The following is a 23,654-nucleotide window of genomic DNA, read 5'->3' as shown; positions in this document are numbered from 1 at the left end:
TTCCTTATCACCTTCTCTTCAATGGGAATCTCTCCACTTTTGGCCCCGAGACACTGCAACCATCATAAATATGAACCCGTTGCCAAGCATCTGAATTTTGATCACATGACCATGGGGATGCTGCAACGGTTGTGTGAAAAACGGTCATAAGCAGGGGTGAAATGCTTCCAGTTCGGACCAGCTCGCTCAATCCGGTAGCGATGGTGGCAAAAATTCCTGGCTCCGCCCCCCTGCCTCTGCTGAGCTGCACCATCAGCAGAAGTTTTTTTTTTACTTTTAAAAGCAGTTTTTCTTCAGCCGAAAACATGCCTTTAAAAGTGAAAAAAGCCTTTGAGGATCCCGCCCCTCAGCTGAGATCAGCAGAGCCTTTAAACTTAAAAAAAAAAAAATTAAAGGCTCCTCTGGCGATCTCACCTGAGTTCCTCATCAGCAGAATCTTAAAAAACATGTTTTCTACAAGTAAAGAAGAGATTCTAAGGCACTTATCTGATTACTGATCTAACACATGGCTTTCCCATCCCGAAAGCAGCAGTTTCACTTTCACCACCAGATAGAATCAGTTGCTAACTAATCTAATTCTTCAGCGAGCAACTATTGCTGGCTGGCTTTGGTGGCTGAGGAACTCTGGGAATTGAAGTCCACAAACCCTAAAGTTACTAAGGTTGGAGACCCCTGATCTAAAAAATATAAATAAAATAAAATAATAAAATAAAATATTTGTGCAGCTTTCTGATATTTGGTGTGTTTCTGTAGTGTTTCACTCTAACTACACAAACACACAAAATCTCACAAAGCTGTATGTGGCATTTTGTGTGTGTGTGTGTCAGTTGTGTTGTGTTATGTGTGTGTAAAGTATGAAAGTTGGTTTTTGAGCTTTTTGTGGCTGTGTGAGGTTCCTGCTTGTTGCAAGGGCCATTTTGTGTGAAGTGCAGCTGCTTTTGCATTGTGTGTGTGTCAGTTGTGTAGTGTTGTGTGTGTGTAAAGTGTGAAAGATGGTTTTTGGTACCACTTATTGTTTTGTATACTTTGTTTATTAGTTTTATTATTTATTGTTATCGGCCGCGCCCACCCAGTCATCTGACCACCAAGCCATGCCCACCAATTAAGCCACGCCCACAAAACCAGTAGGGAAAATTTTTAGATTTCACCCCTGGTCATAAGTCACTTTTTTCAGTGCAGTTGTAACTTGACCATTTTTCACACTTACAGCTGTTGCAGCATCTCAGTGGTCACCTGATCAAAATTCAGATCCTTGGTCATTGGCTCGTATTTGTGACAGTTGCAGAGTCCCGGGGTCACGTGATCACCTTTTGCAAACTTCTGACAAGCAAAGTTAATGGGAAGGACAGATTGACTTAACAACTGTGCTATTATCTTTAACAGCTGCAGTGACTCACTTAACAACCGTGGCAAGAAAGGTTGGAAAATGAGGTAAAACTCACTTAACAACTGTCTTGCTCAATTATGGATGTAAATCAAGGATTACCTGTATTGAGAACCTCCCATGTGCACAGAAGGTCTATCCCAACATTTCAATTTTGGGGGAAAGAATGAAACTGCTTGTTTACTGATTACAAAGGAAAACCTGATGCTAGCCGAAAGATGGCTTCTTAAAACTCCACTCCTATTTCACTATATTTGCCTATTTTCTAGGGAGGTTTCTCCGCTTGATAGCTTAGCTGTAACAAATATTTTTGATAGCTTAACAAAGGCTAGTTTGTTTTAATTTAGGTATAATAGTCTTAAGATGGTTTAATTATAGCTTACTGTTGCCTGCAGTGATAAAAATATGTATATGTATATGTATATAAAAGACATTCACGACAAACCCCTGGCTCAAGCTGATAAAGGGAGGAAAACTTGTGGCTCAGAGGTTAATACAACTGCCTAATATGCAGGCAGCCCAATCCAAGTAAGTGTATGGGAAAAAAAGAAAAGTTGGAGACTGAGAAGGACCTGGGAAATATAAGCTTTGCAAAAGAGGAAATCAAAAAATGCTTGATCAGTGTAAATTATGCTGACTGTGGAATTCTGGCAGTTGAAGTTTCCACATCTTTAAATTGCTAAGAATATAGAATCATAGGGCTGGAAGAGACCTTGAAGGTCTTCTACTCTAACTCCATGCCCAGGGCAGGAGACCTTATAGATCTGTCAAATAGTTGTCCAATCTATTTTTGAAAATCTTCAGTGACCCACAACTCCCCAGAGGCAAGATATTCCATTGATTAATTCTTCTCACCATCAGAAAATTCCTCCTTCCTTCTAGGGTGGATCTCTCTTTGACAAGCTTCCACCCATTACTTCTTGTCCTGCTCTCTGGTGCCCTAGAGAATAAGTCAACCCTGTGACAGATCCTCAAGGGTCCTGGAAGAGGAGTTATCACGTCCCCCTTAACCCTTCTCTTTGAGTCTAGGATACCCCTTGCTCTGCTTCCTGCCCCTTGGTTTCCCCAAAGCCCTATGGGTCTCCTCCATACTCCACCCCATCACCATTCGCTCACTTACATTTTGATGAGCTCAGGAAGTCAGAGTAGAGAAGGCCATTCCCTCGGTGGGCCATGTGGCACAATCAAGAAGAAGAAATCCAATCTCTTGTTTCCATGGCAAACCTTTCGCCCCAGCCAGCATAAACTACTATGATTTCTTCTTAGCTCCGCTGGCTCTAGTTTTATACTGCTGGCACTAAAAAGATATCAGAGTGGTTTACCCTGGCTGGGGAGGAAAGGATTGGCATGGAATGACCGGGCAACATGGGAGGGAAATAGGTGTGTGTGTGTGCTGAAGCATCTCTGCAGTTTGTCGTAAGGGTGAAGGACTCCGGGTTGGGGGGTTGGGGGGCTGCAAAAAGTCAACTTTGAAACGGATTTGTATTGGGGTGTGTATGTTGTAACTTCAAACATTCGTTGAACGGCCTGTCGTATCTCAAGGATTACCTATACTACTTTTTTTTCCACATCTTTTGCATCCGTTTTATAAACAATAAAACTTACACTTTCATTTGAATCTTACAGACAAAGATGATGCCGATTTACGCACACTGGACAACTGAGAATAACAAGCAAACCTGAAAAGCAAAGCAAATTGAAGCAGAAATAAAAATAGTTCCCAAATAAAAATAGTTCCCAAAAATAGTGGGAAAACACAGAGTTCAAACCAGAAGAGGATCCACACTGGAGAAAAGCCATATAAATACTCTGAATGTGGCAAAAGCTTTGGTCAGAATAGCTCCCTTGTGATTCATAGAAGGATCCACATAGGACAGATGCCCTACAACTGCCCCCAATGTGGTAAATGCTTTCGCAAGAATTGCAAATTTGTGATACATCAGCAGACTCACACCAGGAAGAAACCATACAAGTGTCCAGATTGTGAGAAACATTTCAGTTGCCATTCTAACCTGGTGCTACACCAGAGGACTCACACAAGAGAGAAACCTTTTGAATGTCCATATTGTGGGAAAAGTTTCAGTCACAATTCCAGCTTGGTCAACCACCAGAGGATTCACACAGGAGAGAAACCCTTTGAATGTTCTGATTGTGGGAAACATTTCAGTCAAAATTCCTGCCTGGTGACACACCAGAGGACTCACACAGGAGAGAAACCCTTTGAATGTCCTGATTGTGGGAAAAGTTTCAGTCACAATTCCAACCTGGTGACACACCAGAGGACTCACACAGGAGAGAAACCCTTTGAATGTTCTGATTGTGGTAAACATTTCAGTCACAATTCCTGCCTGCTGATACACCAGAGGATTCACACAGGAGAAAAACCTTTTCAGTGTCCAGATTGTGGGAAACGTTTTAGTCAAAATTCCTACCTGGTGCTACACCAGAGGACTCACACAGGAGAAAAACCTTTTCAGTGTCCAGATTGTGGGAAATGTTTCACTCAGAATTCCACCCTGGCAAAACACCGGAGGACTCACACAGGAGAGAAACCCTTTGAATGTCCAGATTGTGGGAAAAGTTTCAGTCAGAATTCCCACCTGGTGAACCACCAGAGGACTCATACAGGAAAGAAAGCGTTCGAGTGTCCAGATTGTGGGAAACATTTCCGTTACCATTTTAACCTGGTGAACCACCAGAGGATTCACACAGGGGAGAAACCGTACAATTGTCCAGATTGTGTGAAAAGTTTCAGTCGGAAATCCTCCTTGATGATACACCAGAGGACTCACGCAGAAAAACCTTTTGAATGTCCTGATTGTGGGAAAAGTTTCAGTCAGAATTCCCACCTAGAGATACACAAGAGGACTCACCCAGGTGAAAAACCATTTGAATGTTCTGATTGTGGGAAACATTTCAGTTACCATTCTAACCTGGTGATACACCAGCGGACTCACACAGGAGAGAAACCCTATGAATGTCCAGATTGTGGGAAACGTTTTAGTCAAAATTCCTACCTGGTGCTACACCAGAGGACTCACACAGGAAAGAAACCCTTTGAATGTCCTGATTGTGGGAAAAGTTTCAGTCAGAATTCCAGCCTGGTGACCCACCAGAGGACACACACAGGAGAGAAACCCTTTCAATGTCCTGATTGTGGGAAAAGTTTCAGTCAGAATTCCAGCCTGGTGGCCCACCAGAGGATTCACACAGGGGAGAAACCCTTTCAATGTCCTGAGTGTGGGAAAAATTTTAGTCACAGTTCCAGCCTGGCGATGCACCAGAGGATTCACACAGGAGAGAAACCCTTTGAATGTCCTGATTGTGGGAAAAGTTTTAGTCGGAATTCCCACCTAGAGATACACAAGAGGACTCACAAAGGAGAAAAACCTTTTCAATGTCCTGATTGTGGGAAAAACTTCAATCACAATTACAGCCTGCTGATACACCAGAGGACACACACAAGAGGGAAACCATACAAGTGTCCAGATTGTGGGAAATGTTTTGGTTATCGTTATACCCTGCTGAAACACCAGAGGACTCACACAGGAGAGAAACCATATGAGTGTCCAGATTGTGGGAAAAGTTTCAGTCAGAACTACAGTCTGGTGACCCACCAGAGGACTCACACAGGAAAGAAACCCTTTGAATGTCCTGATTGTGGGAAAAGTTTCAGTCAGAATTCCAACCTGGTGACCCACCAGAGGATTCACACAGGAGAGAAACCCTTTGAATGTCCTGATTGTGGGAAACGTTTCAGTCAGAATTACAACCTGGTGACCCACCAGAGGACACATACAGGAGAGAAATCCTTTGAATGTCCTGAGTGTGGGAAAAGTTTCAGTCAGAATTCCAACCTGGTGACCCACCAGAGGACTCACACAGGAGAGAAACCCTTTGAATGTCCTGACTGTGGGAAATATTTCAGTCAGAATTCCTACCTGTTGATACACCAGAGGATTCACACAGGAGAGAAACCGTTTGAATGTCTTGAGTGTGGGAAAAGTTTCAGTCAGAATTCCAGCTTGGTGACCCACCAGAGAACACACACAAGAGACAAACCATACAAGTGTCCAGATTGTGGGAAATGTTTCGGTTACCGTTCTAGCCTGGTGAACCACCAGAGGACTCACACAGGAGAGAAACCACATGAGAGTCCAGACCTGCGGGGTCAAACTATTTGATTGAGGGCCACATCAGGATTGTGGTTGACCTTGTGGGTGGGGGGACATCACATGGCCAGCTCGACATCTCTTGTGTTGTGGTGGCCCAGGCAGGTCTGGGAGGTTCCATTGTCTCCAGCTGAGAAAGGCAAGACCATGGTAAGAGCCAAAAACCTTGTTCTTACCATCCCTCTCCGGCCATGCAAAGGACCCCCGGACACCAGCATAAGCTGCCCAGACCCCAGGGAGTGTAAGCACTGAGCCTGGCCCTCAAGCTGCCATTGCATTGCGACCTCACAGCCCAGGCCCGCTTCCCGAGGGGCAGCCCGACTGCACTTACCTCTTTAAGGCTGCTGCTGTGCTCGCTCTCCTTGGGCACGTTGCTCATGGGGTATGCTGGAGAGCAAAGTGTGTGTCAGAGGGTGGCCCATTCCATGTGAGGAGCCCCAGCTTTGTAACTAAAGCATCCTCAGCAATCGGATGGGAGACCATCAGGAGAGGTCAGGAGGAGGGGACAAGGGGATAGTGAAAGGGCAGAAGGGCAGCTGTTTGCCAAGTGCTAAGTTAGGACTTCCCTCCGAATCTGACTCCCTCATTATAAACCTTCCTTTCCTTTCCTTTCCTTTCCTTTCTTTCTTTCCTTTCTTTTCTTCTTTTTCCTTTCCTTTCCTTTCCTTTTTTTAAGCTGCCAGAGGCTCCCAACAAAGGCTTCTCATTTTGACGCCTCCACCATCGCTTCACCATGGTTTTTAGCTCACATCTCCCAGACTGGTGCATGTGTATGGTTTTGTGTGTGTGTTCCCCTTGCAGCCCAGCCAGCGCTGTGATATTGGAGAGAAAAAGAAGATCGTGACAGGCTGGGGGTCGAGAAAAAGAAACAAGCATTGCAAAAAAAACAGCTTTTGTTATCTTTCAGCCTACAATCAGCTTGCAGGCTACAAGTGAGTGAGTGCAAGTGAGTGAGAACACCTCCCCCTGCGCCCCCCCTTCCACACACACACACACACACACACACACCTGTGTACAGGCAGGAGAGGTGAGCTGAGAGTCATGCAGCAATCCGTCAGGCGCAGAGGCAACAACAGGGGAAGGGGATCCAAATGGGAAGCCTCTGCCCATTTAAAAAAAGAAAACCCTGGGGAGCTTCTCTTTTTGTCCACCCTCCCCTCCGTTGCCTCCATGCCTGATGCTAAAAGGGAAATTCTGTTTCCTCCCCCACCCTGCAATGCCAGAAGCTGCAGGCCACCGTCGTTTGCCTTCCACGTCCCCCACAGACCCTGTGCAATATCCTACCGCCCATGCATGACATGCTGGCCGTACCGTGACCAGCCTTAGATCTGTGTCGGCGCCTTGGTCCAGCCCCCTGGCTCGGAGCGTGAGAAGGCTGGTGTCCTGGGTGAAGGGCAGTGCTCAGTCCCTAGGAACGCCAGGCCCTGCGCGCTCGCTGCCTGCTGTGCTCACACCCAGGGGGCTGGGCCGAGGTGGCGCCACAGGTCTAAGGCTGGGTGAGGTTCGGCCTGAAGGCAAATCGCACCTGGTCAACCTGGGCCAAGCCAAGGCATCACAGGCCGGTCCTTTAATGTTTCCAGGGCAGACCCAAGGGCCAGATGAAACCATCTTGCAGGCCGGATTCAGCCCGCGGGCCTTGACTTTGACACCCTGGTCCAGATGGAGGGAAAAGTTTTGGGTTGGTGATTGTTGTTTTTTTTGAATATATGTTTGAGTGGTACATTTTTCTTTTAAAAACATAAAAAGTTCCATGTCTATCTGAGCAGCGTGTTGTTGTTATTGTTAGTTGCGAAGTCGTGTCCAACCCATCGTGACCCCATTGAGAACGTTCCTCCAGGCCTTCCTGTCCTCTACCATCCTCTTAATGGACTTAAAGGAGTCCATTTAAGCTCACGCCTACTGCTTCAGTGACTCCATCCAGCCACCTCATTCTCTGTCGTCCCATTCTTCTTTTGCCCTCAATCTTTCCCAGCATTAGGCTCTTCTCCAGTGAGTCCTTCCTTCTCATTAGGTGGCCAAAGTATTTGAGTTGATGATTAGGCAACTCAGCTGGGATCGCCAGAGGAAAAAAAAGCTTTTAAAGGGTTCTGACGATCCCCGCTGAGCCGCGTGATCATCAGAGGAGGTTTTTTTTTACTTTAAAAGCATTTTTTCGGCCGAAGAAAAAATGCTTTTAAAAATAAAGGAATAAAGGCAGGGATTTTTGCTACCGGGGCTCCGAACCACCCGCCACCATCGCTACCAGATCGGGCGATCCGTTCCACACTGGGAGCATTTCACCCCTGGTTCAAAGGTCTCAGTTCTTTGGCACTCAGCCTTCCTTATAGCCCAACTTTCACAGCCATACATTGCAACTGGGAAAACCATAGTCTTGACCATACGCAGTTTTGTTGGCAGGGTGATGTCTCAGCTTTTTAGTATGCTGTCCAGCTTTGCCATAGCGTTCCTCCCTAGGGGCATACTTAATTGTTTCCAGTGTCTTTCTCCCCACATTGAACTGAACCCAGATGAATATTTCTTCCAACAACATTGTTAGTTTACAATTTCTATCCCACAGTGTCTGCCATTTATCTAATTGTATTGAATAACCAAAGTTTTTATCATTGTTTCTTTCACTTGCTCTTCTTCCATTTTAATACCCAGTAAGTAGCTATACATTTTTAAAATCAATTTTTCATCTGTTCCTAGTAATGTCTGGTCTAGCTCTGTTGGTTCTTTATAGAAACCATACATTCTTATATCTTCCTCATATCTTAATTGTATTTCCACATGTGGCCACCATGCTAAATCCCTTGATTAGTCCTTATTTAGATTTAAGTTCCCCTTTATCATTCAAAGTATTTGTATATGTTACAGTTTTTCCATATTAATCACATTTGGATGCCTCCATCGTGGAGAACCAGGCTGGTATTTTCATATAAGGTCTTTCTTTAATTTCCCCCCATACTAATAGTAGTGCATTTCTAACAAGGTGGTATTTTTTGTATATTGATTATGGATTTCCCACATGTGGAGTTTCAGCCTTCTATCTTGGTGAACTCCAGATGTTGAACCTCACAATTTTCCAGCCAATGTACAATTAGTCCTCGAGATATAACTGTCACCGGGCCTACCAATTACGGTTGCACCTTGCAACGGCTGTTAAGTGAGACTGCTTTGCTTAATTTCCCCTGAACCACCCTCGTTCTCTTTCGATGCAGCTGTTAAAGAAATGTGCAAGTTGTTAAGCGGAACACTGGCTACCTCAGGTTTAGGGGAAAGTCTTAGAGGCCTGGCGCAGGCCCAGGCTTTCCTTCCAAAGGCCACCCATAACCCATCTCTTAGGCCTCTCCTTCCTAAAACAGGGTCTGTGTAGTCCTCTGGTCTAAGTCTGACCCACCAGGCATCACAGCCGCCTCCTCTCTATCTTTTCAAGATGTCTGAACCTTCCCTTGGAGAAGGAGGGTAGGACGCACATCTGTGGGCTGCATGACTGTGTCATAGAAGCAGACGTTATTTTCAGTGTGCCCGTTATTCATCCCTGGGCCATGTGGTGGACTTGTGCAAGCGGCTGCCATTTTGCCACGACTGCCTCACGGCCAAATTGGCGGCTGCTTCTGAGTCATTGTCATGTGGGAGAGGGAGAAACTGCATGTATTGCCCCTGTCAGTCTGACTCTGAGATGGAGGAGGAACAGCTGACAGAGAGAGAGAGAATGGCTCCCTTGGCTGTGGAGCAAACTGGGGAAGGGCAAAGGGAGGCTGGGCAGAGCAGGGGAGAGTTAGAACAAGGGAGACGGGTTCTGATGAAGACCAAAGCCCACCCCCTCCTCATCCTAGGGCACGCAGGGAAGAACGGAGAGGAGGAGAGAGCAACGTGGGTTGCGTGCAGTGGTGGGATTCAATTGTTAAACAACCGGTTCTGTGGGCGTGGCTTATTTTGGGGTGTGGCTAGCTGGTCATGTGACTGGGTGACCATGGCTATGGGCATAGAAATTACTCAGAGGGCTAAAAAAAGTAATTTCTGACCAGTCCTCGCACTTTTGACCAGTCCTTGCACTTATGACCATCCTCACATTAATGCCCATTGCAGCATTTTTAGCAACCATGTCACTCATTTCACAACTGCTTCTCTTCACCACGGTTACAAGATAGGGGGCAAAATGTAAAATGTGAGGACAGTCGTAGGTGTGAGGACCGGTCAAAAGTGTGAGGACAGGTCAAAAATAACTTTTTCAGCCCTCTGAGTAGTCCCTATGCACAAAATGCTGCAAACAGGCATAAATGATGACCGGTCATAAGTGTGAGGACTGGTCAAAAGTGCGAGAACCGGTCAGAAACCACTTTTTTCAGCCCTCTGGGTAGTCCTTATGTGTAAGGGACTACTCAGAGGGCTGAAAAAGTTATTTTTGACCTGTCCTTGCAATTTTGACCAGTCCTCGCACTTATGACTGTCCTCACATTTTACATTTTGCACCCTATCTTGTAACCGTAGTGAAGAGAAGAAGTTGTGAAAGGAATGACACGGTTAAGAATGCTAGAACAGGCATAAATGTGAAGATAGTCATAAATGCTATGTCTGTTCAAAGGTGTCAGAACCTATCAGAAATCACTTTTTTCAGCCCTCTCAGAGGACTGAAAAAAGTGATTTCTGACAGGTTCTCACACTTTTGACCAGTCCTCACACTTATGACCAGTCATCATTTATGCCTGTTGCAGTATTTTTAATAGCCATGTCACTCATGTCACAACTGCGGTGCTTCATGTGACCGGGTGGGCGTGGGCAGGTGGTCATGTAACATAGCTTCTTTGCCCTAATGACAGTTTGCTGCAATGTTCGTAAGTGTGAAAAACGGTCATAAGTCACTTTTTCAGTGCCATGCTTGTTAAACCAATTACCAGAACAAATCCATTCTCCCTCCCTCTTTCTCTCCATCTTTCTCGCCCCCTTTCTCTCCTTCATCTTTCTCCCCCCTCTTTCTCTCAATCTTTCTCTCCTTAAACTCTCCTTCTCCCTCCTTCTGCCTTCCATTGAGGACCTGTATACTGCACGAATCAAGAAGAGGGCTGTGAAAATATTTACAGATCCCTCACATCCAGGACATAAACTGTTTCAACTCCTACCCTCAAAACGACGCTATAGAGCACTGCACAACAGAACAACTAGATACAAGAACAGTTTTTTCCCAAAGGCCATCACCCTGCTAAACAAATAATTCCCTCAACACTGTCAAAATATTTACTAAATCTGCACTACTATTAATCTTCTCATCGTTCCCATCACCAATCTCTTTCCACTTATGACTCTATGACTGTAACCTTGTTGCTGGCAATCCTTATGATTTATATTGATATATTAACCATCAATTGTGTTGTAAATGTTGTACCTTGATGAACGTATCTTTTCTTTTATGTACACTGAGAGCATATGCACCAAGACAAATTCCTTGTGTGTCCAATCACACTTGGCCAATAAAAATTCTATTCTATTCTATTCTTCTCTTTCTCTCCATCTTTCCCCCCCCCTTTCTCTCCTTCATCTTTCTCCCCCTTCTATCCTTCATCTCTCTTTCTCTCCCTCATCCTTTTCTGCCCCCCTCTTTCTCTCCATCACTCTTTCTCCAAATGGGGTAGGGTAGGCTGGCCCTGCCCTGGTATTCTAACATTTCTTGTCTGAGAATTTCCTGTATATAAATCCTGTTGTGGGGTCTCATAAAATGACACTGTTTTCCCAATCAAGCAGTTATGTACGATTTTTTATTTAAAATGCATCACAGTAATTGTCAATTACACTTGCCCAGAGAGTCATCTCAGTTCTTCCACAATTGGGATAGAGTTATCATATTGATTTGTGCTTTGTTGTCTTTGCAGTAATTGGTAAATTAGCCATTAGCTTTTGGGTATAAAAACGTATCTCAGAGTTATGGCTGCATTATAACCAAAAGAAATCTATGCTGCTCCTAAAAAAAATTCTCTTTAAAATTGGAGGGTGAGAGGTTGCATGTCCCATCTTACATTTGCTGGCAATATGGTAATTCTATTCTTTGTTTTGGGGGAAAAGATTGTCTTCAAGGTTTTTTTCTTTTCATTTAGCCATGGTATGAATGGGAACTGGAAAAGAGCAGTATATTTTTGATGCATACTTAAAACAGTTGAGCAAATGAACTCAAAATTAGGAGTGCACTATAGGCGTTTTGAGAATGAGCTGTGTCAACTTTGACACAGAAAGAGGATGGCACTATGAGCAATTTTATTCAGCTCAATATATTAGAAAAATAGAAGGAAGGAAGGATGGATGGATGGATGGATGGATGGATATTATTAATACGATGCCCAGTGATATTTTGGATAAAGCTCAACAAGGTGTCCATTTATTTAGGATATATATCCCAGAGGCTGGTTTCATTTCTGTATCTAGGGGCTATATTAATAAACCAGGATCCAAAGTCTGCCTTCTGTCTTGCAGCCCCTTTGTTGCAACTTTAAGATGCTAGTTTATTAGTACAGCAATCGTATTAAGTGACAGAGCCAGTGAGAACAAGGCTAAAACATTCAATCTTTTGCAGGGAGCTGGATTTTGGGCAGAAGGTGAAAAAATAGCTGTAGGGAGTCAAGTGTTGGCTGAATAAAACTATCCAGCGAGGTGCTTCAATGGGCTGGCTACAGAGACGCTTGGATGCAGGCAGGCTTCGGCCGGCAGCTGCGTGGCGCTCGGATTGGGAGGGCAGCCGAAGCCTGCCTGCATCCAAGCGTCTCGCTGGCCAGCCCATTGAAGCACCTCGCTGGCCAGCAAGACGCTTGGATTCAAGCAGGCTTCGGCCAGCAGCCGCCTGGGGCTCGGATCGGGAGGGCAGAGCTGCATAGATAGGTTGGTGGCCTCACTGTGCACCGGATCCAAGCGCCACGAGCCGCGGACAGACACTGGTAAGTAATGGAGGGGAGGGGAGGGGCATGGGGCGGGGTGAACCGGCAATTTAACAAATGGTTCTGCCGAACCGCCTAGAACCGGCAGAATCCCACCACTGGTTGCGTGGCTTATGACGGAGGAGGAGAGGGCCCCAATCCCCTTCATAAGATACACCTGGAGCTGGAGTTTAAAAGGAGAGGCAAATGGGAGGGGCTGTCATAAATATGAAACAGTTGCCAAGCATCTGAATTTTAATCTCATGACCATGGAGAAGCTACAAAGGTCATATCTCTGAAAAATGGTCCTAAGTCACTTTTTTCAGTGCCCTTGTAGCTTTCAACGGTCACTAAATCAGAGGTGGGTTTCAGCAGGTTCTGACCAGTTCTAGAGAACCGGGAGCAGAAATTTTGAGTAGTTCGGAGGAAAAAATTCTGTAGTAAAAATTCTGAACGCCCCCCCCATCTATTTTCTGCCACCCGAGTCCCAGCTGAAATACCGATTTTATAGTATCCTTCCCCTGGAGTGGGGTGGGAATGGAGATTTTACAGTATCCTTCCCCAGCCACGCGCACCAAGCCACACCCACAGAACAGGTAGGAAAAAAATTTGAAACCCACCACTACACTAAATGAACTGTTGTAAGTGGAGGTCTACCCGTATTTATTGTCATGCACACTGCTGGAAAAATCCTTTGTACCTGGATCCAGTTTAAACACACTTCCTCAAAACCACTTAAGGACCAGTTCTGAACCTTTTTTTGGATACAGTTATAACAAAGGCTAACTAAAGTTAATCCCTAGGAGAATTTATTCCAAAATGGAATCGTTATTGCAAATACACTTTCTGTGCTGTAAAATGCTGTTCTGGCTGCTGAATTCTGCATCAGGAAGCCGGATTGGTTGGGAGATCATTTTACAACCATGTTAGAGTGAAACGTCCCCCAAAGCTGAACGGGTTAAAAGCACAAAGTTCAGCAGCTAGAGTAGATCCAGAAATGTAGACTCTCCCCCCCTCTTCCTCTTCCTGAATTCCTTTTCCTGTAGCTCCTTTGGATAAAACTTTTCATTTGGTGTTGTCGTTCTTTAATTTTGCTGGGCGAATCTCAACAGTTCGGAAAGGGTAAGTTACATTTGAAACGTTCAGAAAAAGAAAAGATCAGAGAATAAGAAATCCAGGAAGGGGGAGTGGGGGGGGGAGGTTAAAGGGAAATTATCCTTAAGTAAATAATTTATTTTTTTAAAAAACCTGCACTTATTCAACTCTCCTGGTAAAGGAGAATATACAACAGTTGGTCCTTGCAGAGCTCACTATTCCTATAGAAAATTGAACCTCCATGTTCAAGCATAGCACACAGCTCCGCAATGCAGGTGCGGGGAAAGGCATAAAAAGGGCGGCGTGGAGGCGTCACGAGTGGGGGAGACAAAAAGCGCATCGGGGCCGTTGAGTTGCAAGCGGCGTCTCTTCCTTCCCTGAATCTTGAGAAGGATCCCGCGGAGGTTCGAAAGGGGCGGGGCTGGCGGGAGGTCACGGCGACGCCTCTTTTGTCCTGTCCGTCAAAGCCTCGGATTTTGCAGAATAACAAGAGTTGGCAGGGACCTTGGAGGTCATCTAGTCATTTAGCCTGACTAGGTGTCGATCAGAAGGGTCGGCGGTTCGAATCCCTAGTATAGGTCGTCTGCGTGAGCGGTGGGTTGGACTAGATGACCTCCAAGGTCCCTTCCAACTCTGTTACAGTTAGTCCAACCCCCTGCTCAAACAGGAGACCCTATATCGTTTCTGAGGGATGGCAGTCCAGTCTCTTCTTGAAAGCTTCCAATGATAACGCTCCTGCAACTTCTTTTTTATATATATATATTATTTTTTAAAAAACAAAATAAATATAAAACATTCCTTCTTTCCTTATGCAGTGTGTTTTGGGTACGTACATCTCTGTGCTACATCATTCATTTATCACATCTTTCACATTAACATTTTATAATATGTTAAATACATTACACATTTAAATGATCTTTGTGACCATATCTCAAGTAATTGTGTTCTCTTTGCTGACGATGTCAAACTAACACCACAGACAATACATCTATCATTCAAAACGACCTTGATCATCTAACCACTTGGTCTAAAAATTGGCAGCGCCAAATCTCAAATGCAAATGCTCAGTCTTACATATAGGAAAAAAGAACCCAAACACTAAGTACATACTAGATGGACATTACCTTACAGACGACCCCCACCCCGTTAAAGACCTTGGAGTTTTCATGTCAAATGATCTAAGTGCCAAAGCCCACTGCAACTACGTAGCAAAAAAAGCTCTAAGAGTTGTAAACCTAATCTTGCGTAGCTTCTTTTCCAAAAACACCACACTACTAAACAAAGCATATAAAACATTTGCTAGACCAATTCTAGAATATAGCTCGCCTGTTTGGAACCCTCACCACATCTCTGACATCAATAGGGCCGTAATAGCTCAGGCTTCTGAAGCCTGTTATTAGAACACAGTAGCCTGCAATTACTGCAGGTTCAAGCCCGGCCCGAGGTTGACTCAGCCTTCCATCCTTTATAAGGTAGGTAAAATGAGGACCCAGATTGTTGGGGGGGCAATAAGTTGACATATACAAATAGAATGAGACTATTGCCTTATACATTGTAAGCCGCCCTGAGTCTTCGGAGAAGGGCGGGGTATAAATGTAAACAAAAAAAAATGTAAACAAAAAAAAAATACAATTGAACGTGTCAAGAAATATTTTACAAGAAGAGTTCTCCATTCCTCTGAAAACAATAAAATACCTTATCCCACCAGACTTGAAATCCTAGGCTTAGAAAACTTCGTCGCCTTCGACAAGACCTAAGTTTAACTCACAGAATCATCTATTGTAATGTCCTTCCTGTTAAAGACTACTTCAGCTTTAATTGCAATAATACAAGAGCAACCAACAGATTTAAACTTAATGTTAACCGCTTTAATCTAGATTGCAGAAAATATGACTTCTGTAACAGAATCATCAGTGCTTGGAATACTTTACCTGACTCTGTGGTCTCTTCCCATAATCCTAAAAGCTTTAACCAAAAACTTTCTACTATTGACCTCACCCCATTCCTAAGAGGACCATAAGGGGCGTGCATAAGCGCACAAACGTGCCTACCGTTCCTGTCCTATTGTTTTTCTTTTCTTCTTCCTATATATATATATATATATATGCTTATACCGCCTTATATTTACTCATATATGTGTTTATATACTATATAATCTTTTTGTATGATACCTACATATATTGTTGTGACAAAATAAAATAAATAAAATAAAATAAATAAAATATTGTAAAATTCCCCATTTTCTTCTTAGCATCTTTCAATAATAATATCCTGTTAACAGCAAATATCATTATTCTCTTCATACATTTACTAACAATTTTCATCTTATTTATAACTCTTTCTTAATACGTTTTCTACTTATTTTTGGTCTCCTTCATTTCCAAACTCCATTTTTATTCTCCAACCATTGATAAAATACTTCCCATATCATATAATATTCAGTTTGCTCTTTCTCTTTAATAGATAACGTTAATCTATTCATTTCTGTGCATTCTAATATTTTCCTTATCACCTTCTCTTCAATGGCAATGTCTCCACTTCTCCAATGTTGTGCAAATACAATTCTAGCTGCAGTTAATACATGAATAATTAAATATACATTCTCTTTATTATAGATTTCCAATAAAAGTCCTAACAGAACTATTTCTGGTTTCAACTCAATATGTTGTTATATCATGTCTTCCAACCATGTCTTAATTTTTTTTTAATACCTCTTTGCTTCTTCACATGTCCACCACATATGATAGTAAGATCCAGCTAGTTAGTGATACTTCCAACCTTTAGCTGATTTATCTTTAAACATGATGATTAGGGGACTGGAGGCTAGAACATATGAAGAACGGTTTCAGGAACTGGGTATGTCTAGTTTAATAAAAAGAAGGACTAGGGGAGACATGATAGCAGTGTTCCAATATCTCAGGGGCTGCCACAAAGAAGAAGGAGTCGGGCTGTTCTCCAAACCACCTGAGAGTAGAACAAGAAGCAATGGGTGGAAACTGATCAAGGAAAGAAGCAACTTAAAACGAAGGAGAAATTTCCTGACAGTTAGAACAATTAATCAGTGGAACGACTTGCCTGCAGAAGTTGTGAATGTTCCAACACTGGAAATTTTTAAGAAAACGTTGGATAACCATCTGTCTGAGATGGTGTAGGGTTTCCTGCCTGGGCAGGGGGTTGGACTAGAAGGCCTCCAAGGTCCCTTCCAACTCTGTTATTATTATTATTATTATTAATATCTTTGGCAACCTCACCGGAGGTAAATCCCATCTGTAAAACATCTCATACAAATTCTCTTTATCTCAAATTCAATCCAGGTTCTTTTCTTGAAAGCTTCCAGTGATGAAACTCCCACAACTTCTGAAGGCAGTGTTGTGTCTGCGCCCACTGAACCGGCCCTGCTGCCAGAAAGTGACTTGGAGCCGGGCCTGCTGCCAGAAAGTGACTTGGGCAATGAGGGGGAAGGGCCGTCAGGACTTAGCTCAGGAGCACCAGCTTCCCTGGCTCAGCTCCACGAGCCAGAAGCAGGCCAAGTGAAAGAGATAACGAGGCCTCCTTCCCCTGACTTCTCCCCCCACCCAGGCCACGCCTGCAGACCCAGCTGACGGCAATCAGGCTTGATTGAACCCTAGGTTTTGTAGGCAGGAGAGGAGGGAACAACAGAAGCAAGGGTGGGGCAGGCCTTGAGCCCAAGTTTATGTTGCCAAGTGAAACATTTGTAAAGTGAGTTCCCCCCCCCCATTTTATGATCCTCCTTGCCACAGTTGTTAAGTGAATTGTTGCAGTGATTAAGTTAGTAATGTGGTTAAGTGAATTTGGCTTTCCCGTTGACTTTGCTTGTCAGAAGGTCACAAAAGGGGATCGCATGACCCCGGGACACTGCAACCATCATAAATATGAAGCCGTTGCCAAGCAACTGAGTTTTGATCACATGACCGTGGGGATGCTGCCACAGTTGTGTGAAAAACGGTCATAAGTCACTTTTTTCAGTGCAGTTGTAACTTGACCGTTTTTCGCACTTACAGCTGTTGCAGCATCTCAGTGATCACCCGATCAAAATTCAGATCCTTGGCCACTGGCTCGTATTTATGACAGTTGCAGAGTCCCGGGGTCACGTGATCACCTTTTGCAAGCTTCTGACAAGCAAAGTTAATGGGAAGGACAGATTGACTTAACAACTGTGCTATTAACAGCTGCAGTGACTCACTTAACAACCGTGGCAAGAAAGGTTGGAAAATGGGGTAAAACTCACTTAACAATTTTCGTGCTTAACAGTGGAAACTTTGGGCTCAATTGTGATTGTAAATCAAGGATTACCTGTATTGAGAACCTCCCATGTGCACAGAAGGTCTATCCCAACATTTCAATTTTGGGGGAAAGAATGAAACAGCTGGTTTACTGATTACAAAGGAAAACCTGATGCTAGCCGAAAGATGGCTTCTCAAAACTCCACTCCTATTTCACTATACTTGCCTATTTTCTAGGGAGGTTTCTCCGCTTGATAGCTTAGCTGTAACAAATATTTTTGACAGTTTAACAAAGGCTAGTTTGTTTCAATTTAGGTATTATAGTCTTAAGATGGTTTAATTATAGCTTACTGTTACCTGCAGTGATAAAAATATATATAAATATATATATATATTAAGACATTCACGACAAACCCCTGGCTCAAACTGATAAAGGGAGGAGGGCTTGTGGCTCAGAGGTTAATACAACTGCCTAATATGCAAGCAGCCCAAGTTCGAATCCGAGTAAGGGTATGGGAAAAAAGAAAAGTTGGAGACTGAGAAGGACCTGGGAAATATAAGCTTTGCAAAAGAGGAAATCAAAAAATGCTTGATCAGTGTAAATCATGCTGACTGTGGAATTCTGGCAGTTGAAGTTTCCACATCTTTAAATTGCTAAGAATATAGAATCATAGGGCTGGAAGAGGCCTTGAAGCTCTTCTAGTCTAACTCCGTGCCCAGGGCAGGAGACCGTATAGATCTGTCAAATGGTTGTCCAATCTATTTTTGAAAATCTTCAGTGATCCACAACTCCCCAGAGGCAAGATATTCCATTGATTAATTCTTCTCACCATCAGAAAATTCCTCCTTCCTTCTAGGGTGGATCTCTCTTTGACAAGCTTCCACCCATTACTTCTTGTCCTGCTCTCTGGTGCCCTAGAGAATAAGTCAACCCTGTGACAGATCCTCAAGGGTCCTGGAAGAGGAGTTATCACGTCCCCCTTAACCCTTCTCTTTGAGTCTAGGATACCCCTTGCTCTGCTTCCTGCCCCTTGGTTTCCCCAAAGCCCTATGGGTCTCCTCCATACTCCACCCCATCACCATTCGCTCACTTACATTTTGATGAGCTCAGGAAGTCAGAGTAGAGAAGGTCATTCCCTCGGTGGGCCATGTGGCACAATCAAGAAGAAGAAATCCAACCTCTGTTGTTTCCATGGCAATTCTTTCGCCCCAGCCAGCATAAACTGCTATGATTTCTTCTTAGCTCCGCTGGCTCTAGTTTTATACTGCTGGCACTAAAAAGTTATCAGAGTTGTTTACCCTGGCTGGGGAGGAAAGGATTGGCATGGAATGACCGGGCAAGATGGGATGAAAATAGGTGTGTATGTGTGCTGAAGCATCTCTGAAGGGTGAAGGCATAAGTGTGAAGGACTCCGGGTTGAGGGGTGGGGGGCTGCAAAAAGTCAACTTTGAAACGGATTTGTATTGGGGTGTGTATGTTGTAACTTCAAACGTTCATTGAATGGCCTGTCGTAACGTAAGGATTACCTTACTACTCTTTTTTCACATCTTTTGCAACCATTTTATAAACAATAAAGGTTGACTCAGCCTTCCATCCTTTATAAGGTAGGTAAAATGAGGACCCAGATTGTTCGGGGCAATAAGTTGACTTTGTATATAAATATACAAATAGGATGAAGACTATTGCTAACATAGTGACCGCCTGAGTCTTAGAAATGTAAACATTAAAAATAAAACTTACACTTTCATTTTAATCTTACAGACAAAGATGATGCCAATTTAAGCACACTGGACAACTGAGAAACCTGAAAAATGAACCAAATTGAAGCAGAAATAACAATAGTTTCCATTTCCTTCTGAAAGCCACACAATTCGTAGCTATTGTGGGAAAACACAGAGTTCAAACCATAACAGGATCCACACTGGAGAAAAGCCATATAACTACTCTGAATGTGGCAAAAGCTTTGGTCAGAATAGCTCCCTTGTGATTCATAGAAGGATCCACATAGGACAGATGCCCTACAACTGCCCCCAATGTGGGAAATGGTTTCGCAAGAATTGCAAATTTGTGATACATCAGCAGACTCACACCAGGAAGAAACCATACAAATGTCCAGATTGTGGGAGACAAACAGAGGAGACAAACCCTTTGAATGTCCTGAGTGTGGGAAAAGTTTCAGTCGCTATTCCAGCCTGGTGATACACCAGAGGATTCACACAGGAGAGAAACCCTTTGAATGTCCTGAGTGTGGGAAAAGTTTCAGTCAGAATTCCAACCTGGTGACCCACCAGAGGATTCACACAGGAGAGAAACCCTTTGAATGTCCTGATTGTGGGAAAAGTTTCAGTCGCAATTCCAACCTGGTGACACACCAGAGGACTCACACAGGAGAGAAACCTTTTCAGTATCCAGATTGTGGGAAACTTTTTAGTGAAAATTCCACCTTGGTGCGACACCAGAGGACTCACACAGGAGAGAAACCCTTTGAATGTCCTGATTGTGGGAAAAGTTTCAGTCGCAATTCGAGCCTGGTGATACACCAGAGGATTCACACAGGAGAGAAACCCTTTAAATGTCCTGAGTGTGGGAAAAGTTTCAATCGCAATTCCAACCTGGTGACCCACCAGAGGATTCACACAGGAGAGAAACCCTTTGAATGTCCTGATTGTGGGAAAAGTTTCAGTCGCAATTCCAACCTGGTGACACACCAGAGGACTCACACAGGAGAGAAACCTTTTCAGTATCCAGATTGTGGGAAACTTTTTAGTGAAAATTCCACCCTGGTGCGACACCAGAGGACTCACACAGGAGAGAAACCCTTTGAATGTCCTGATTGTGGGAAAAGTTTCAGTCGCAGTTCCAGCCTGATGATACACCAGAGGATTCACACAGGAGAAAAACCTTTTCAGTGTCCAGATTGTGGGAAACGTTTTAGTGAAAATTCCACCCTGGTGCGACACCAGAGGACTCACACAGGAGAGAAACCCTTTGAATGTCCTGATTGTGGGAAAAGTTTCAGTCAGAATTCCCACCTGGCGATACACCAGATGATTCACACAGGAGAGAAACCCTTTAAATGTCCTGAGTGTGGGAAAAGTTTTAGTGTGGGTTCCCACCTGGTGAGTCACCAGACGATTCACACAGGAGAGAAACCCTTTAAATGTCCTGATTGTGGGAAAAGTTTCAGTCGGAATTCCCACCTGGTGAGACACCAGAGGATTCATACACGAGAGAAACCCTTTAAATGCCCTGAGTGTGGGAAATGTTTCAGTCACAATTCCTTCCTGTTGATACACCAGAGGACTCACACAGGAGAGAAACCCTTTGGATGTCTTGAGTGTGGGAAAAGTTTCAGTCAGAAGTTCAGCCTGGTGACCCACCAAAGGACACACACAAGAGGGAAACCATACAAGTGTCCAGATTGTGGGAAATGTTTTGGTTACCGTTCTAGCCTGGTGAACCACCAGAAGACTCACACAGGGGAGAAACCATTGCAAGCATTGCAAAAAAACAGCTTTTGTTATCTTTCAGGCTACAATCAGCTTACAGGCTGTAAGTGAGTGATGCAAGTTAGAGATACCTCCCCCTGCCCCCCCCTTCCACACACACACACACACACACTCAAACAAACTTCTGTGATGGCAGGCTGCAAAATGCAAAGTAACGAAAACTGGTTTTTTATAACGCTTGTTTCTTTTTTTCAGCCCCCAGACTCTCCTGATCTTTCCCTTCTACAATGTCACAGCACTGGGCTCCAAGGGGGGAGACCTTATGTGGTCATGCGTGCGCGCACGCACACACACACACACACACACACACACACGTGTACAGGTAGGAGAGTTGAGCTGAGAGTCATGCAGAGATCCGTCAGGCGCAGAGGCAACAACAGGGGAAGGGGATCCAAATGGGAAGCCTCTGCCCATTTAAAAAAAGAAAACCCTGGGGAGCTTCTCTTTTTGTCCACCCTCCCCTCCGTTACCTCCATGCCTGATGCCAAAAGGGAAATTCTGCTTCCTCCCCCACCCTGCAATGCCAGAAGCCGCAGGACACCGTCGTTTGCCTTCCACGTCCCCCACAGACCCTGTGCAATATCCTACCGCCCATGCATGACATGCAGATCACCAGCCTTAGATCTGTGTCGGCGCCTTGGTCCAGCCCCCTGGCTCGGAGCGTGAGAAGGCTGGTGTCCTGGGTGAAGGGCAGTGCTCAGTCTCTAGGAACGCCAGGCCCTGCATGCTCGCTGCCTGCTGTGCTGACACCCAGGGGGCTGGGCCGAGGTGGCGCCACAGATCTAAGGCTGGGCGAGGTTCGGCCTGAAGGCAAATCGCACCTGGTCAACCTGGGCCGAACCAAGGCATCACAGGCCGGTCCTTTAATGTTTTCAGGGCAGATCCAAGGGCCAGATGTAACCATCTTGCACGCCGGATTCAGCCCGTGGGCCTTGACTTTGACACCCCTGGTCCAGATGGAGGGAAAAGTTTTGGATTGGTGATTGTTGTTTTTTGAATATATGTTTGAGTGGTACATTTTTCTTTTAAAAACATAAAAAGTTCCATGTCTATCTGAACAGCGTGCTGTTGTTATTGTTAGTTGGGAAGTCGTGTCCGACCCATCGTGACCCCATTGAGAACGTTCCTCCAGGCCTTCCTGTCCTCTACCATCCTCTTAATGGACTTAAAGGAGTCCATTTAAGCTCACGCCTATTGCTTCAGTGACTCCATCCAGCCACCTCATTCTCTGTCGTCCCCTTCTTCTTTTGCCCTCAATCTTTCCCAGCATTAGGCTCTTCTCCAGTGAGTCCTTCCTTCTCATTAGGTGGCCAAAGTATTTGAATTGATGATTAGGCAACTCAGCTGGGATCGCCAGAGGAAAAAAAAGTTTTAAAGGGTTCTGACGATCTCAGCTGAGCTGCGTGACCATCAGAGGAGTTTTTTTTTACTTTAAAAGCATTTTTTCGGCTGAAGGAAAAATGCTTTTAAAAATAAAGGAATAAAGGCAGGGAATTTTGCTACCAGTTGTCCGAACCACCCACCCCCATCGCTACTAGATCGGGCGATCCGGTCCGCGCTGGGGGCATTTCACCCCTGGTTCAAAGGCCTCAGTTCTTTGGCACTCAGCCTTCCTTATGGTCCAACTTTTACAGCCATACATTGCAACTGGGAAAACCATAGTCTTGAGTATACGCAGTTTTATTGGCAGGGTGATGTCTCAGCTTTTCAGTATGCTGTCCAGCTTTGCCATAGCGTTCCTCCCTAGGGGCATACTTAATTGTTTCCAGTGTCTTTCTCCCCACATTGAACTGAACCCAGATGAATATTTCTTCCAACAACATTGTTAGGTTACAATTTCTATCCCACAATGTCTGCTATTTATCTAATTCTATTGAATAACCAAAGTTTTTATCACTGTTTCTTTCACTTGCTCTTCTTCCATTTTAATACCCAGTAAGTAGCTATACATTTTTAAAATCGATTTTTCATCTGTTCCTAGTAATATCTGGTCTAGTTCTGTTGGCTCTTTATAGAAACCATACATTCTTATATCTTCATAATAGATGTAGATCTTCATAGTAGATGTACATCTACATCCACATAAATACATCTTAATTGTATTTCCACATGTGGCCACCATGTTAAATCCCTTCATTAGTCAGTTCTTGTTTAGATTTAAGTTCCCTTTTATCATTCAAAATGTCCGTATACCTTACAATTTTTTCCATGTTAATCACATGTGTGCCTCCATCGTGGAGAACCAGGCTGGTATTTTCATATAAGGTCTTTCTTTAATTTCCCCCCCATACTAATAGTAGTGCATTTCTAACAAGGTGGTATTTTTTGTATATTGATTATGGATTTCCCACATGTGGAGTTTCAGCCT

General features: G+C 44.1%; 1 protein-coding gene across 6 annotated transcripts in view; it reads left to right on the top strand.

Moving 5' to 3' along the window:
• Positions 1 to 21,886, top strand: part of LOC131193102 (zinc finger protein OZF-like) — a 29,792-nt gene extending 7,906 nt beyond the window's left edge. Inside the window, exons 1-3 of one of the 6 annotated variants that reach the window (XM_058172924.1) lie at positions 12,590 to 13,559; positions 16,847 to 16,970; positions 19,539 to 21,886. In XM_058172924.1, the coding sequence (XP_058028907.1) occupies positions 19,811 to 21,337 (1,527 nt within the window). In that variant the 5' untranslated portion in view covers positions 12,590 to 13,559; positions 16,847 to 16,970; positions 19,539 to 19,810 and the 3' untranslated portion in view covers positions 21,338 to 21,886. Of the gene's footprint in view, positions 1 to 1,383; positions 1,432 to 3,010; positions 11,642 to 12,589; positions 13,560 to 16,846; positions 16,971 to 19,538 lie in introns of those variants that run through there. The other 5 variants (XR_009153845.1, XM_058172926.1, XM_058172922.1 and 2 more) reach the window with 5 other exon arrangements.
• Positions 21,887 to 23,654: the final 1,768 nt, after the last annotated feature.

This window comes from Ahaetulla prasina, chromosome 2 (genome assembly GCF_028640845.1).
Source record: "Ahaetulla prasina isolate Xishuangbanna chromosome 2, ASM2864084v1, whole genome shotgun sequence".
Taxonomy (NCBI): Eukaryota; Metazoa; Chordata; class Lepidosauria; order Squamata; family Colubridae; genus Ahaetulla; species Ahaetulla prasina.
Note: the sequence above shows the minus strand (reverse complement) of the source record. Positions and strands in the feature narration are given on the sequence as shown.